This window comes from Nylanderia fulva, unplaced genomic scaffold (assembly GCF_048542155.1).
Source record: "Nylanderia fulva isolate GAGA-0341 unplaced genomic scaffold, ASM4854215v1 Scaffold1, whole genome shotgun sequence".
In the NCBI taxonomy this organism is placed as follows: domain Eukaryota; kingdom Metazoa; phylum Arthropoda; class Insecta; order Hymenoptera; family Formicidae; genus Nylanderia; species Nylanderia fulva.
In genome coordinates this window covers 10,622,377-10,637,518 of record NW_028189192.1, presented here as the reverse complement: position 1 = coordinate 10,637,518, position 15,142 = coordinate 10,622,377, and the positions used below count along the sequence as shown (strand labels likewise).

General features: G+C 31.4%; 1 protein-coding gene across 8 annotated transcripts in view; it reads right to left on the bottom strand.

Moving 5' to 3' along the window:
• Nucleotides 1-15,142, bottom strand: part of Mp (collagen XV/XVIII-type protein multiplexin) — a 232,390-nt gene that overhangs the window by 35,610 nt on the left and 181,638 nt on the right. For 6 of the 8 annotated variants that reach the window (XM_029317419.2, XM_029317413.2, XM_029317415.2 and 3 more), the window contains exon 5: nt 6,128-6,199. The exons of the other annotated variants lie outside the window; for them this stretch is intronic. In XM_029317419.2, the coding sequence (XP_029173252.1) occupies nt 6,128-6,199 (72 nt within the window). The remainder of the gene's footprint in view (nt 1-6,127; nt 6,200-15,142) is intronic. 8 annotated transcript variants of the gene reach the window in all.

Below are 15,142 nucleotides of genomic sequence, written 5' to 3'. Positions count from 1 at the left end.
GAAATAACATTCTTTTTAACTTCTCTTTTAAAAGAAAGTAAAACTATAAGTAAAATTAAAATATATACGAGAAATGGACAAAATATTTTTATTGGAACTGAGAGAAAAATATGTGAAATATATAACTTCCATTGAAGGAAATTTCGGAGCTCGTGCGCGAAATTGTGGTATAAGAACATTTTCTCTGTACGAGCGTTGTAAAATTGACTAACATGATTTGTATGTTGATATCTAAACGTTATACACATCGACCGAATCGGCTCCGTTTTCAGAAGAAATTTAAGAATACACGAAATGTGCGCTGTAGCTTTGTAGTGAGAGGCGAAACTGCTATCTCGAATATATTCTAGTCGAACTGGCAACAAAACTCCATTCTTGTGTAATCCGAGAAATAAGTGAAAAATATTTCGATTAAAAAAGCGGCTAAAACTTTGATTAATCAAAGCGGCTGTTTTTCATTTGTTTTTGTTTTTGTCATATTATCATCGGAATAATAATGAAAAATGCATGATAAAATTCCATTCTGAAAAAATTTAGAGGTGAAAAAATTTCTCGGATAAGTTTTATTATTACGAATTATACGGATTTTTAGTATAGACCTTTCCTATTGAAAAATCATATGTAAAATGTACCGTGAGGGCTTTATATTTTTTCAAATCTAATATCAATTTATTTATATGCAGAGACAAGAAGAGACAGAGAGAGAGAGAGAGAGAGAGAGAGAGAGAGAGAGAGAGAGAGAGAGAGAGAGAGAAAGAGAGAAAAATAAAATAACAATTGCAAAAAATATTGCTGAAATTTACAAACTTATTCCATTATGTAATATGCATATACATCTTGATATCTCATTACGACATTAAAATGTTAAAATGAAGGAAACATCTAACAAATACGCAGGTCTTTCTTAGGTCTTTTTTGTATCGTAAATAACTTTTTATCTAATTATAATACCAAGAATAACAAAGACACGGAAACCATATATTTTTCAAGATATTTACTTGTTAGTAGAATTTTCCTCTTCATTATAGAGCGTCTTCTCAGTAATAAATGCATAAAAAGGTTCTATTTTCCAAGATTTGATTTTTACTTGTTTGTCTACTTACAGGAGCTAATTACATATTGTGTAGTTGAAATGATACTGTCTTATTTTACAATGCGTGTCTCGATAACTTGTCGTTACAACGAAAATAGGGAACTCTGATATCTTTTATGCTACCATGTAAAAGCAGTATTATCGCGTCGCTGTATAACGCGAGTAGCAGGAAAGATTGGAAAATGAGACGAGACGCAAGGGGTAAATGGGGAGGATATTTATGGTATATATCGTCGGTTCGAGCTCTTAAGGACGACGCGTATAAATTGGGCACGGTTAAGGCTGGCTTATTTATAACGAAACCGTTGGCTAAGAACTAGCAGCGCGCGGCTTTATCGCCATAATGGAGAAAATGAGGTATTCCTATCATAATCAAGTATTGGTGCACTTATTCCCATCTCTTCTATATATGTATTTGTTTTGTAACTCGAAAATCCATTTGCACGCTGCATTATTCGCGATAATTGCAATTTTGAAGTCTTTTGGAATTCGAGGATTATACGATGCGAAGATATTCACGATAAATTGGGATCGAAACAGATGATACCGGTAAATTAAATGGACAACTGCGAATTGCCCGGGAATAAGAACGCGGGATTATTCATTTAGAGCAATAAATTACATTCAAGTAACGAGGGGGTGTTTATTCGTATTACGAGTAAGCCGATTAGACGGGACAGCGGAAAAACGTAGAGTCGAAAAAAGATTGAACGTTGGTCGGGAGAAAAGCGCTTCGCGAAAGATACATTGCCGAATGAACAAATATATATATATATATATATATACACACATACAAATTATTGATCGATGATTAATTGATAGATTAGTGCTATCGTACGTAACCGACGGTTGAATTAACGTGAAATGTAATGCATTTTCTTTTTCCTTCTAAAATTCTTTTTTTTCTCTTTTCGTTATTTATTTATTCTCATTTTTTTTGGTCGAATTTTTTCATCTTCATCCTTTTACATCCTCTCTTTCTCTTCGTCCTTGATCGTTTATCGGCTCTCTCGCTTGATCTTTGATACTCCGACTGATTGGAGCATACGCAGCCAGCGTGGAGCATTAAATTCAATCGAGAACTATTTTTTTTTCCGCCGGCATGCCGGCGCAGACAAATTGTGCCCTCCCACACATGTCGGTCCCGTACAAAACTGGGATGTTTGATCCGTTATTTAGAGCCCGCGTTCGATTCGCGCCCGAACTCGATTGCGATGGAGAAGAAATTTTCACAAATGCATTGGTCTGTTAATCGTTGTGTGCTTATTTATGATCGAAACGTGAAACGATTACGAACATATGTGTACAAGATGTGTGTAATAGATCATGCAAATAAAAATGCAGCAGATGCTAATATTAACGAAAAGTAGGAATAATAATTTTCTTCTCGAAAGTAATAGTGAAAAGAGAATTTATCTTTTGCTTATATGTTTCGTAAAATAATCTCTTTTGTTTTTACATATAAAAAACAGCATTTGTTATCTGCAAATATTTTTTCATCCTTGTTTTAATAAAAATTTAATAACCTGGTTATAATAATAATACACGTATAGAATTTTCTCGATAAATAAATTTATAATTCTTTAATAAATAATCCTTACTATTTTTATTTGTATTTATTAAAATAAATATTTTATATATATATATATATATCTGAATAAAATATCTGAGCTTTATTTTATATATTTATATTTGTAATTCATGCTAATGCGGAATTAATAGACATCGAATAAAGCTTTATCCGACATTTTATTTGCTTATTACAAACTTTTTCAATTATGCAGATTATGAAACATTAATCAATTGAAATTATATTTAGTATTCGATAGACAATTCCAATCAGAAAAATCGACGAATAAAATAACTTAATTCAAGCGCGACAATATTGTTAAAAAATTATTGGCTAACCGAGTTTTATTTTAAGCAGAAAACGCGTCACGCGGTGAATATCGTACGCCCTATATAGTCGACGTAATGAATTTTTATTGCACATTCCGTAGACTCTGGAGAGAACGCTCGGCCCGCTCGTTGACTTTTAATTATCAACAATGTGATCGCGAAAGGTAATACGCGACGAACAAAATACAGAGTGCCTTCAAAGTTTGCAGCACAGTAACACGACAATTGTTTGTGTTTTGCATACGATGAAAAAGGGCGAGCTAAGAGGAGAAAAAATTCCGTCTTACGAATATACTTTCCCTTGAAATTTTATATGCTGTAATCTAAGCAACGACGAGGTCAAATCTTAATGAAATTCTTGAAATTCGATCGATCAATTTATGTCAGCCGTATTAAAATATCCGTGAAAATGTAATATATATATATATATATATACACATTTGCAAACGTTCGTTTGAATAAATGTCGCGTTTAATTAATTTTCATTCAAACAGCAAATACGAATGCAAGAGATATCTACTTTCTAAATTTTGCAATTTCACAGAGTAAAGCAACGTACGAACGAACGAACGAACGGATGAACGAATTTGGATCCGAGAAAATTCGAGACCGCGGTATTCGGGTTCGGACGATCATTATAGTAACATTGTAGTTCGCAGGAACATTGTGGAGCATCTGAGGAAAATTTGTTACCATAGGAATTCGTTATTACACATAATATAATTCAAATATCGTCTACGCTTACGGGGTGTATTATAGAAATCTTCGCATAATTTCCAAGATGATTATATGTATAATGTAGAAATTCTGAGATAACATTGCAAATTTCATATGATTCGTAAAAAAGCTAATTTTTATCGACTCTAATATTGAAAAGGTAACTCCGTGTATAAATTTCTACATTATTAAAAATATAAAAGCGAGAAAAAAAGTTCTCATGAGTTTGATTATTTTTGAAGCCATTAAGGAACTAAATAACCTTTCCGGAAAATGTAACTTTCATAAATGTAATTGTAGATAATAAGTCTTTATTATTCATATAATTTCAAAATGGATTTTACTTGAACAGAATTTTAATGAGACGTTTAATTACTAAGATATTTAATATTAGAAACTATACATACATATATATATATATATATATATATATATATAGAGAGAGAGAGAGAGAGAGAGAGAGAGAAACTAAGAATTGCATAAAATCTATGTGTATAAGTATATATGTTTTTTTATATGTTTTTTTTCAATATTATTTCAAATTTGCGAATACATTAATAAAATAAAATATGAAATAATTAATAATGTTATATTAAGTCAGACGGATAATCATCAGATTACCATTCCGATAATTGCTCGCGTAAAAGTATCGTGTATTACAAATCACGCTCTTCTGCGTGATGGTACAGTAATTTATCGTGACGAGCTGTGATGTGATCTTGTAATACCGCTAATGGCCATAGGGCATAATATCTAGATCATAAAATAGGTGTAAAAAATCTGATACTAATTAGTCGTACAGCTTTTTGCGTGATCGATTAAATTAGCGCCATCCGATAAAAGTTATCAAGGAAATTGTGAAAGATATTATGAAATAATTAACGTATACAGGCTTTGCTGAGCACTTTGATAAATGCGTTTGGTGGAAATTAATTGTGATTTTCAAATTCTGTGAAAATATTTCGTTAATAAAATAGTGATTAATTATATTATTTATCAGCTTGATTATATTACGGATGCCACAAAATTCTCGAATTTAATGATTAAATTTTCTGATGATACTTTTAAATTATGTTTATTTCTTCTCAACAGTTTGTTTTTCGAAAAATAATAATTTATTTATTTCTAATTGCGCATAATAATCACGAACCGTGATAAATCTTGAAGAAATAATTAATTTCAAATTAAATCCAAAGTTTTTGGCATAAAAGTTAATAAAGGAAGTTCTGAAGTACTCTCTATATACGAACCTGCTCATAACGGTAATGAAAAATCAATTATTATCGTAGAGATACGATATCATATATGAACAACGAGGCTGTTCGCGAATGATTTTGTTTATCAGTTTCTAGAATGCAGGATTGAAACATTATTTGTCTTTGCACTACCGCGCGTGCTCCAAATGGTTCGATACGTTATGACGAGCGAGAATCGATTTAATCGTCTCATGCTATATATAGAAAAACGTCTCGACTCTTATCTGAGACAATTAACAAAGCTGACGGGCGTTCGAAAATTCTGATGGCCCGCCTCAACGTCGTCAATCGATCCCGATATTATTCCTCGAGGATGGTCGTCCCGCTTCATAAATTGTTCGATTTATCGTTGCTGACTCACCGCGATCCGTTCGCGGCACATTGCTGCCCGCAAGGGGTACTCGCAGACCCCATCAGGCGGTACAGGTGAGCTATGGAGAAGCCAGACCTCGAAAATTCTCGAGGATATCCTGCATGATAATCACGGATATAAGCGACCATGATCGAACAAGTATCGTCGCAAACCTTTCTCGGTCAAATATCGTAAATTATTCCTATTTATTAAGAAATTTCTAATTTTGCTAATATTCAGAAGAATTTTGAGGAGTTTGATCAAGCTTTTAGATAGAGATGAATAAAGAGGAATATTTATTCTTGAATTAATTTCACAAATTTGCCTTATTTTAATCAAAGTCTTGATCCATTTATTTTTATTTCATTTGATAAATATATTTAAAGATTAAATGTTACCATAATATACTATATTTTGAACAAGAAAAATAAGTACTCAATCAAATGATTGCTGTTATAAAAGAAGATATGAAGAATATAAAGATTTGAACAAAAAATAAATACTGCAGCATATTTATTTTTATATAGATCGGAATATAAAATATGTCAGTACAATGTAAATTTGTTATAGAAAATTTTGTAAATATAAATTACGTAATTAAGTTATAATAAATACCAGGGCAGGTAAAGATAAACATAGTTATGTAAATTCTTCTAAAATAATTTCCACATTTATTTACTTGTTGATCAGAGGGAAATACGATATTTATTTTAAATATGTTTTGTGTAAACCGAAGAAAAATGTAATAAATATAATTTTTAATATCCTTTTATCCGAGATTATATATAGTAAAAGTGGAAGTATACTTACGTCAAAGTCAGCAGTACATTTTACAAGATCCGGGGGATGGCCGGAGTATAGCTTCAAAGATTGCAGCAAACCCTTTAAATAAATAGCCAGGAAATAGTAGACTACCGTACGACATATTAGGTTCATTGTCTTGTTTCACGAATCTCGTTTCTGCTTCTATTCGTCCTTTCTTCCTCTCGCGACACTATTCGCAAGTTCGCATTAAGGCACTTTTATTGTGAAATATCAGATTTTAAAAAGAGGTAATATAAATATATCAAAGAAGAGATATATTATATTTCGGTATTAAGAGGGTTTTCAGCCAAAAGGATATCATTGATTTATCGCATTAAGAAATCATGTAAATCGCATATCAGTTTACACAGTTCGCAATCTCTAGCGATTTTAGCAATGTCTAGTGATGTCCATTAATGACGAATCGATTAAATCGATCGTATCTTTTGACAAAGTCAATATCTCTATATAACAAGGTGATTAAATTATAATGTATTGTTTTTTTATAACTTTGTTTACTGCCGAAATTATCACAGTTTATGATTCTCGTATTTTTCAATACACACTACTGGAGAAAATCGGTGATTTATCTCTGGCAACAATTCCAGCCTTCTATTTTGAAAAAAGGAACCGGCATACTGGGACGGTGCATCGATCATTCTGAAAGTGTTCATGGGATCGATCGATCTTTCTAAATGGTTCGCAGTAACGCGCTTTACGGTGCATTTTACGGTTTTCGGTCGGTGCAAAAGCTTGTATCCTTTTTTTTCTCTTCACCGGTCGTGTTAGTGCGCTACAGTCGTAATACTTTTTTTTTTTCGTTCTCGAAACAACTGCCGCGGATTTGTACAGTTGAAAAGTCGTTCCCTATTGTACCAGCAATGTTCATCTATCCCTATCCACTTGACCGATAAAATATTTTGCGAATGAAAACGATAAACGATATGTGGTATCAGCGTAGCGAATCATCATTATGTCAATGTTTTAATGTCACAAGTGTAAATAATTATTTAAAATTTAAAGAGATGAGAGATTTTGTGCTAAATATATATATATATATATATTATATATTTGCAGAAGGTCAGTAAATATTCTAAATTTGTTAGTGCCAGATAAGCAGGCTCTTTTATATATCAAGCACATAAAATATAATTTGGCGCGTAAATATGTAGATTATTTTGTTTTCGTTTAATTCTCGCACCGTAATTAAAAACGTCTGAAAAATTTGAAAATTAATCACGTGTCAATCGTAATCACGCGTAATCAATAAACCTTTCCAAAATTAATCAGATTCTTTATTACTTTACAATTATATTTAACAAAATTTAATATAATTAATATTTAGTAAATATATTATTAAATATATAGACATACATTTAAATGTCGAAAAATGAATAACTGTTTTGTACAACAATTATTTCATAGCAGTTGCTTATCTGTATTGCGAAGCAATAGAAACTTAGACACTGTGCACTAACAATTTCAATCGTAATCGATTGATGTCACTAACTTCCGACTATCTTCAGCTCCGAACGTTCTGCGCGAAGTGTCTGAGGACGACTGTGTTATGGAACGTTAGTCGTCTCGAAAGCTAAAGCCTGTTTTAAAGTGTAGAAGGGAGGGGAGTATCTGCTCATACAGATAGTTTATATTTGGCATAAAATCGTATGTTCGATACAACTTTTTTATCAATTTTTTATTTTTATATTCTATATATATGAGAATATTAAAGAAATTAATAACTGTATGTTGAAAAAATATTAAAAATAATTTATCTAAATCGCTGTGATTAAATTTGCAAGAGAGAGAACAGAAAAAATTGAAGGTTTTTCAATATTGGCATATCGACATAATATGCTAATATTACAGAATAATATATACATTTATATTAATGATTAATATTTTAATTATGTTTATTGATCCAATTCTTCGTGCTAGAATTTATTCTCAAAATCTTACTTTCTCTCTTTTTCTTTTTCTCTAAGTTTAGTTTACATTTCTAACAAAAATATATAGATTTCATGAGAAAGAATTAAACTTGAAAGCTGTGTTAAATTAGAAATAAAAGTACTTAATGGTATAACAATTAGCGCTTCTCTATTGTGCTTCACATATTAGCGGCATTAATATCACAAAAAACTATTTCAGTATCAGTAACAATAAAATTTCTATATATTATTTGATTCTGTCACAATCAGATATAGCTGCAATGATCTACATATTTTAATAATAATATTATATATACGATCTTAAATTAGCATGCTAAATTAAGATGATTAACGCTGATAATTCTCGTCGGTATTGAATTAACAATAAATAGCGCAGAAAAACATCGAGAAAAAAAAGTAAGATTTTATTTCATATTATCTACCTCACAGTTTTTGCCGCGAGGTAACTAGACGTGCACTCCATTATACTCTTCTTTAATTTATCAGGCCAACGCCAATTATTTTGCTTAGGAAAGAATATGCGGCTCTCGGTCGGAGTTAGACAAATTTAATCCTGCGCACGGAAGTAGCCCGAAGCGCGTGGATTGAGAGAGGAGATAACAAGAATAAGCTTAATTTTCGTCGAGTTATTAGAGTATACGAAGAGAGAAAGAGAGAGGAATTGAGTTAGTTGAGAGCGTACACCGCGAGGATTATTGTGCGATCCGTAAAATCCGAGCTGGACTGCGTGATCAAATATTTAGAATTTCCTGAACATATATTTGACTAAAGAGAGGAAGGAGAATCAAAGAGAGAGTGAGAGAAAGAAGGAGAGAAAAAGAGAGTATGGTTGTGTTTTATATATAGCTGAATTCCTTGCAGCTGCCCACTTCAAAAGAGTGAGTTCATGGGAAAGTCTGTGAAACTTTAACAGTGTCTTAAATACTTAACTTCCACCCGCATCGATCTTAAACTTAGCAATGGAATTACCGTAACTCTCCCATTTACAAATAGCCCTCATATTCGACATTTCTAACGCATCCGTCCCTTTCGATAAATGCAGACAACGATCTGGTTATAGCAAAGTTTAATCGCATGAATAAAGTCAGGAAAATACTCTTAAAATATTATTTTCGTTATTCTTGCTCTAAAAGAATAATGTAACATTCTTTTATGCTAACTAACTTATTATCTATCAAACTTTTAAAAATAATTTTTCCATGAAGATATTATCGATTTTATATAAAATTTTTCTCTCTTCCATTTTACATCAAAAAGCGTTATTGAGTAATCTACGACGTAATAATATCTTAATCAAAAATTAAGCTCTCAAAAATATTTTTATTATTACTGATTGTGAGTTTTATGTAATTTAAAAGTGAAATGTTTTTTTTTAACTTTTGTTGATTTATCTTTTATCTCTATTTTCTCTGTATAAAAACTGAAGATTTTTTATTTATAGTGTGAGATGCGTTTTTCTTTTATAATATCAATTTATGGAATGTTTTTTTATTTTTACTTATTTTTACTATTTCATTTTTATTATTCGTATAATTTATTTTTGCAAAATTTGATATGAACTTAATTGAAATGGATTATAATTGATAGCATAAACGAAAACGCTATATAACATTAAACATAGATTTGTGAAATGTATGTGTGTGTTTACATGATAATACATTCAATGATCAATAAACAAGAAAGTTGAAATAATTCCTTGAATAACTCTAATAAAATGAGAGTTTATTAAATCTTATAGTGTTAGGGCACGCTGATTATAACATCGCTGATGGATAAATCTCGGTGTTAAGTAAAATATTCACAACAGGCAAAAATTTTAATGTTATACAATTAATCGCGACTGTAAATGTCAGTACGTAATGCGGTCTGTGATTAGTACGAGAAGTCGGTTCGCGATACCTGAATTAACTCAAATTATGATTTACATACATGTATTTCGAACTGCATTATGTTAAACAATACTGATTACTACTTAAGCGTTAAATGATTAAATCAATTACACACAGACACGTTAATTCAGATGACAGTAATTCAGTCTACTGAATCAAGATAAACATATTTCCAAAACTTATACATGTAGCTCATATATTTCATCAATATGTGTATATAATTTTTGTCTTTTTTAAAATTATAAAAAGTCATTCTATTTTTTAATCTAAAATTTTCATTAATTTAGAGGTGCCATCGTTAATAAAAATTATAAATTGTAGCAGTGAATCAATTTCCCAACATGGCAACAAGAGAATAATAAATATTTTTTTATTACGAACTTTAACGTTAATTAATTTTGGAGTTTATTAGTAAGATTTAAAAAAGAATTTAAAAAAGAAATAGAAATTTTAATTTATGCTCGCAAATTTTATCGTCAAAAACTGCGAAAGCAGAAAAGAGGCGGAAAGAGAAGGAAGGTATAGAATAACTGGGGCTTATTTTCTTAACCGGTATGATTGCTGTGGCTTATTCTTTTGCGTGCCTTCAAGACACGATATTTTGTGCTTGACCTGTTAAATGCATAAATTTTACAGGCAAACAAATGCCGGCCTTTAATGGATCTGTATTGTTCCGACAATTTCGCGCGATTGTAGAAATTCTTGCTCGTTTCCCATCTACATTTTCGCCCTCTTTCTACTCTGTAATTCCATCGGCTTCGAGTCTCCGAATACAACGATCCGTCACTTTGGCACGCGCAATTTTTGTGATGCCGACGTATGACATCTGTCCATTAAATCTCGTTGGCCGAACACTTCGTCACCTTTCGACTATCGAATCCAAGTGATTTAATATCACGATTTTTTTAACGTTATCGAATTGTTCTCAGATTTCACGTTTAGAATGCCGAACGAGGCTGAAAGAGAGGATCGAATAAGCGATTTTCATGTGAAACGTGTTAAGTGCCTTTAGATTAAATCTAAAAATATATCAAAACCATGCATCTCAATGATAAATTGTTTAAAATTAATTGAGTTATGAAATTATACAAGATTTTATTTTGGCTGTTTAAATTATGTTAAAAAAATAATGATATCGAATATTAAGAAGAATATTTTGCAAGTGCAACATAAAACTAAAAAATTAAAATTCTGAAAAGTTTGTATATAAATAATATACACATACAAGCACACACATATAGAGTTTAAAAGTTTTTTTGGGATCCATTTACTTATAACTATATCTTATTGTATTTTGTTTTTATCACGCAAACATATTAATATCTGTTTTAAAGACCCAATTAAAACTAAATGTAATTTAAACTGGCGAAATGTAATTTAAACAGCAGTCATGATAAATACGTAAATAAATAAGAGATTTTTGACAGACTCAGCCACTGAAATTAAAGGAAGAATAACCAATAAAACGAAATGATGATGAATCTAATTAATTAAATAATCTGCTAGAAGAAGTGAAGCAATTCAATTTAAATTAATTTGGCGTTGATGAAAATGCAATTCTAGCAAATACATGTAGAAAATGAAATATGTGTATTGGTATGTGTAGAAACTTTGCGCCACGTCTCTCACTGACTATCCGAGAATCTTGTATCATTGCATATGACACATTACGTGTGAATTCGGGTGTGATGACTTAATGTATTAAGAGAAAGTTGTAGTTGAACGCCGACATACAATCGGACACATCGGACAGTTAAATCTACGTGACTAGATAGACGCGGGTATCGTCAGCTGACGCATGTTAACGAATGCGCGCTCGTCAATGTCACACCGTGAAACACGTGGACACGGGGACCATGTAAGGTTTGATTTTCGATCGGCTACCCCGGAAACGCGGTCGCGCAACTCGTGATTGCAATCCGTTAGAAACGAAGGCAGCATCATTTAAATATTATCCATTATTCAAGCATTGGTTTCAGCTTTATTACTCGCAGGAAACTAATCTAACATAACAGTTTCAATCGAGCCGATGCGTTTTTAAATAACTAATGTCAGTAAGATTTATTTTTCAAACGATGTGAATTTTTATAAGAACGTATTACATACTAAGTTTCTAAAATAGTATAGTAAACATGATAGCGATTTCTTTATGCTAATGCTGCTATTATAATAATGAATAAATTAGAAATTTTGAAAGTTTCATATACAAAACGTCACTCACATAATTAAGTCTTTAAATTATTTCAAAGCGATATTTTTAAATATAGCTAAAGAAATGAGAATATAAATAACTGGATAAAATAGCACACTTTTTTTTCCTGCCAATCTTAATTTGTTCGTTTCTTAATATATTAATTATTAAGATACAGATGAAAATATCTTCTAATAAATAAGTTAGTGACAAGATAATGACTTATTTTTAACAAAGCTTTTATAAATTGTTATTATTATTAACCATTTTATTTCCAGTTTGAAAAATTATTACGTGGCTTGGTTCGTTTACCTCGTCGATTAATATATCTATTTTTGTTACTTTACTCGCACAACTACACCATAACGTCATATTTCAGTATTACATGATAAATTCTAATCTGCGTTAACCAGGGGTGCTTGCCACGTTACAGACTTCATTACACTGTAAACATTTGTTCCGCATCACGTATTAATTAGACGTAGCTCCCTTGACGTTTTATATACAACCGCAAATTATGACGGTAAGGAAGTTTTCCAAATAAGCGCATTTCGCGCGTTATATATCAAGCGTGTTTGCCGCTAAGAATTTTATACGTCGACCATCTGTGCTCCCTTTTTGCGCAACAGCTGGGTTGTACCATTTTTTCGCATTTTTTTCGATATATCAAATGATTTATTTTTTTAATATAATAAGTATTAGTCAAAATACAACGAATGCTGATTAATTAATGCAAAGAAGTCAAGTTAACAAAATTTTTTTTCAGTGTAATTAAATATATTATATGATATATGCGTGCTTTATATATATCTATTTATTCATGCTTTTTGATAATTCTGAAATACATCGCAATTAATAATAAAGGTTATCATTTTATTATTCTGAACATATTCTATTAATTCTATTATTATGTTGCACATTCTGCGAAGATGTGCAACTGTCAAAATTTATTTCAAGCCGTTAGATCAAAATCAAGTAGTACTTTAGCAAAGTTACTTTGGAATAATTGTTTTTTAATTACATTTTTGTGAGAAAATCTAGTTTTGAATCTTTTTTAAACATAATGAAATATTTTTCGCGCTGTATATATATTTTTTAGATTATTTACTTGCAAGAATTTGTGTATGTGTATGTTGCAATTATTTTTCTATTTTCCGCCAAAATCATTCGTCGCTTATGACGTTTCCTAAAACAATACGTTTAAACGTATTTTTCATGCAAACCATTACACGCCGCGTTTGGTGCTAATTACTAACGGAGCGGCGGTTTACAGTCGATGACGTTCGTGCTTCGTATTCGCATGCGCGCGCGCGTGATAATAAGCGTACGAAAATCGTTTCAAAGCACGAGTGCTTTGACGCAAATACAATGGTAGCGGCAACGACTGGCGATCTTATCTTAATCTCGTTCTACAATTGTATATATAAAAGCGGTCAGAAGCTTATCGGCGACATCTCGATTGCTGCTCGCAAAATTGGCACATCTCACGACCGGCATAGAGTTGTCTCCAAATGTGCATGTATGTGCATGTGTATATATATATATATATATATATATATATATATATATGCATGCGTGTAACACCAGTGACACTACTATCGCGACTACGACCCAGGTACAATATCACCTTGATGCACGCTGCATTTGACACACTCTGCTTATTATCGGCCGTGAACGCATAATAAGCTCCTGGGGACAAACTGTTCGCTCTACTTTCCGTCCGGGATATATAAGTCGCAAGTATGGTCAGACTAAAACCCCATATTGTGTGTATGAGACCCGGGATTGGTTACATGGTTATCGATTTCCCGCGTGTATTATGCGCATTTTCGATTACGCGGTAACGTAACGTAATGCACGCGGGCGAACAGACTGTAATCGAATTCGTGACAATCTCACGCTAATGTTTCGCGCGATAATTTTTTTTTGTTTTTTTCTATCTCGTGTGTATTTCGCGTTGATTGATTTATATTACACGCACGCGTGAAGCTTTATACATCGGATTTGTTTGAACTATACGTTTGAACCGTAGATATTTCACATTCAGCTCTCGTAATAACGTGCGTATACCGTGCGTAATAATTAATTTATATATGTTCATGATTAATTATTGAATTAACTCATCTAAATTTTAAGCAAATAAATTGGAACGCGAGAAAAAAATTTTTCCTAAACATGTAACAAAATTTACATTTAAATTTAACGAAACAATAATCTGCTACATATACATTTATCTATATAATTCATCTATTCTTTTGTATTAAAATTGAATCAATATTCTCCTATTTTTAAGAGACGGGTAAACCACTTCAGAAATTTTTATATCAAATAAAATTCGAATTATTAAGTTAAAAGAGAAAATATTTAAAAGGTATAGACTTTATTAAATTTTAATAGTTTAATAATAATGTATACAAGAAAATGTAACGCAAAATTGATGAATGCTTCAGTTTTATAATAAATTTTAATATGTCGCCTAAATTTGAATTCCATATATATATGCATTGTAAGTAAGGCAGGCGATATTGAGGAATGCCATTAACTGATCTAAATTAAATTTGATGTAAGTATCAAGCTTTAAATACGCACGATATCATTTATTTCATATTTTCAAAACTCGAGCTCCGTTCATTCGAACTCATCTCAACCGACGCGACGATTCATTATCCATCTCTCAGAATAATTTCACATATATCAAAAAAGTAATTAAAAATGTCATAAAATACGCTTGATGATATCCTCCAATACATTTTTCACGCAGCAATATCTTTTCGATAATAAATTAATTCTCAGTTTGAAAATAGATAGCATTCGTCCGTAATTAAGCAATTAGAGGGCAATTAGCGCGGCGCTAATCGTAATTGCACTCGCATTCTGTTCTATTTCCCGGACTCCAATCGTAACGCGCTTGAAACGTGAGGCACATATGTACATTCTCGAAAAGCGGCGGCTAATAACAGGTAAATGTTCTCCAGAATGTATATTAGGCTTT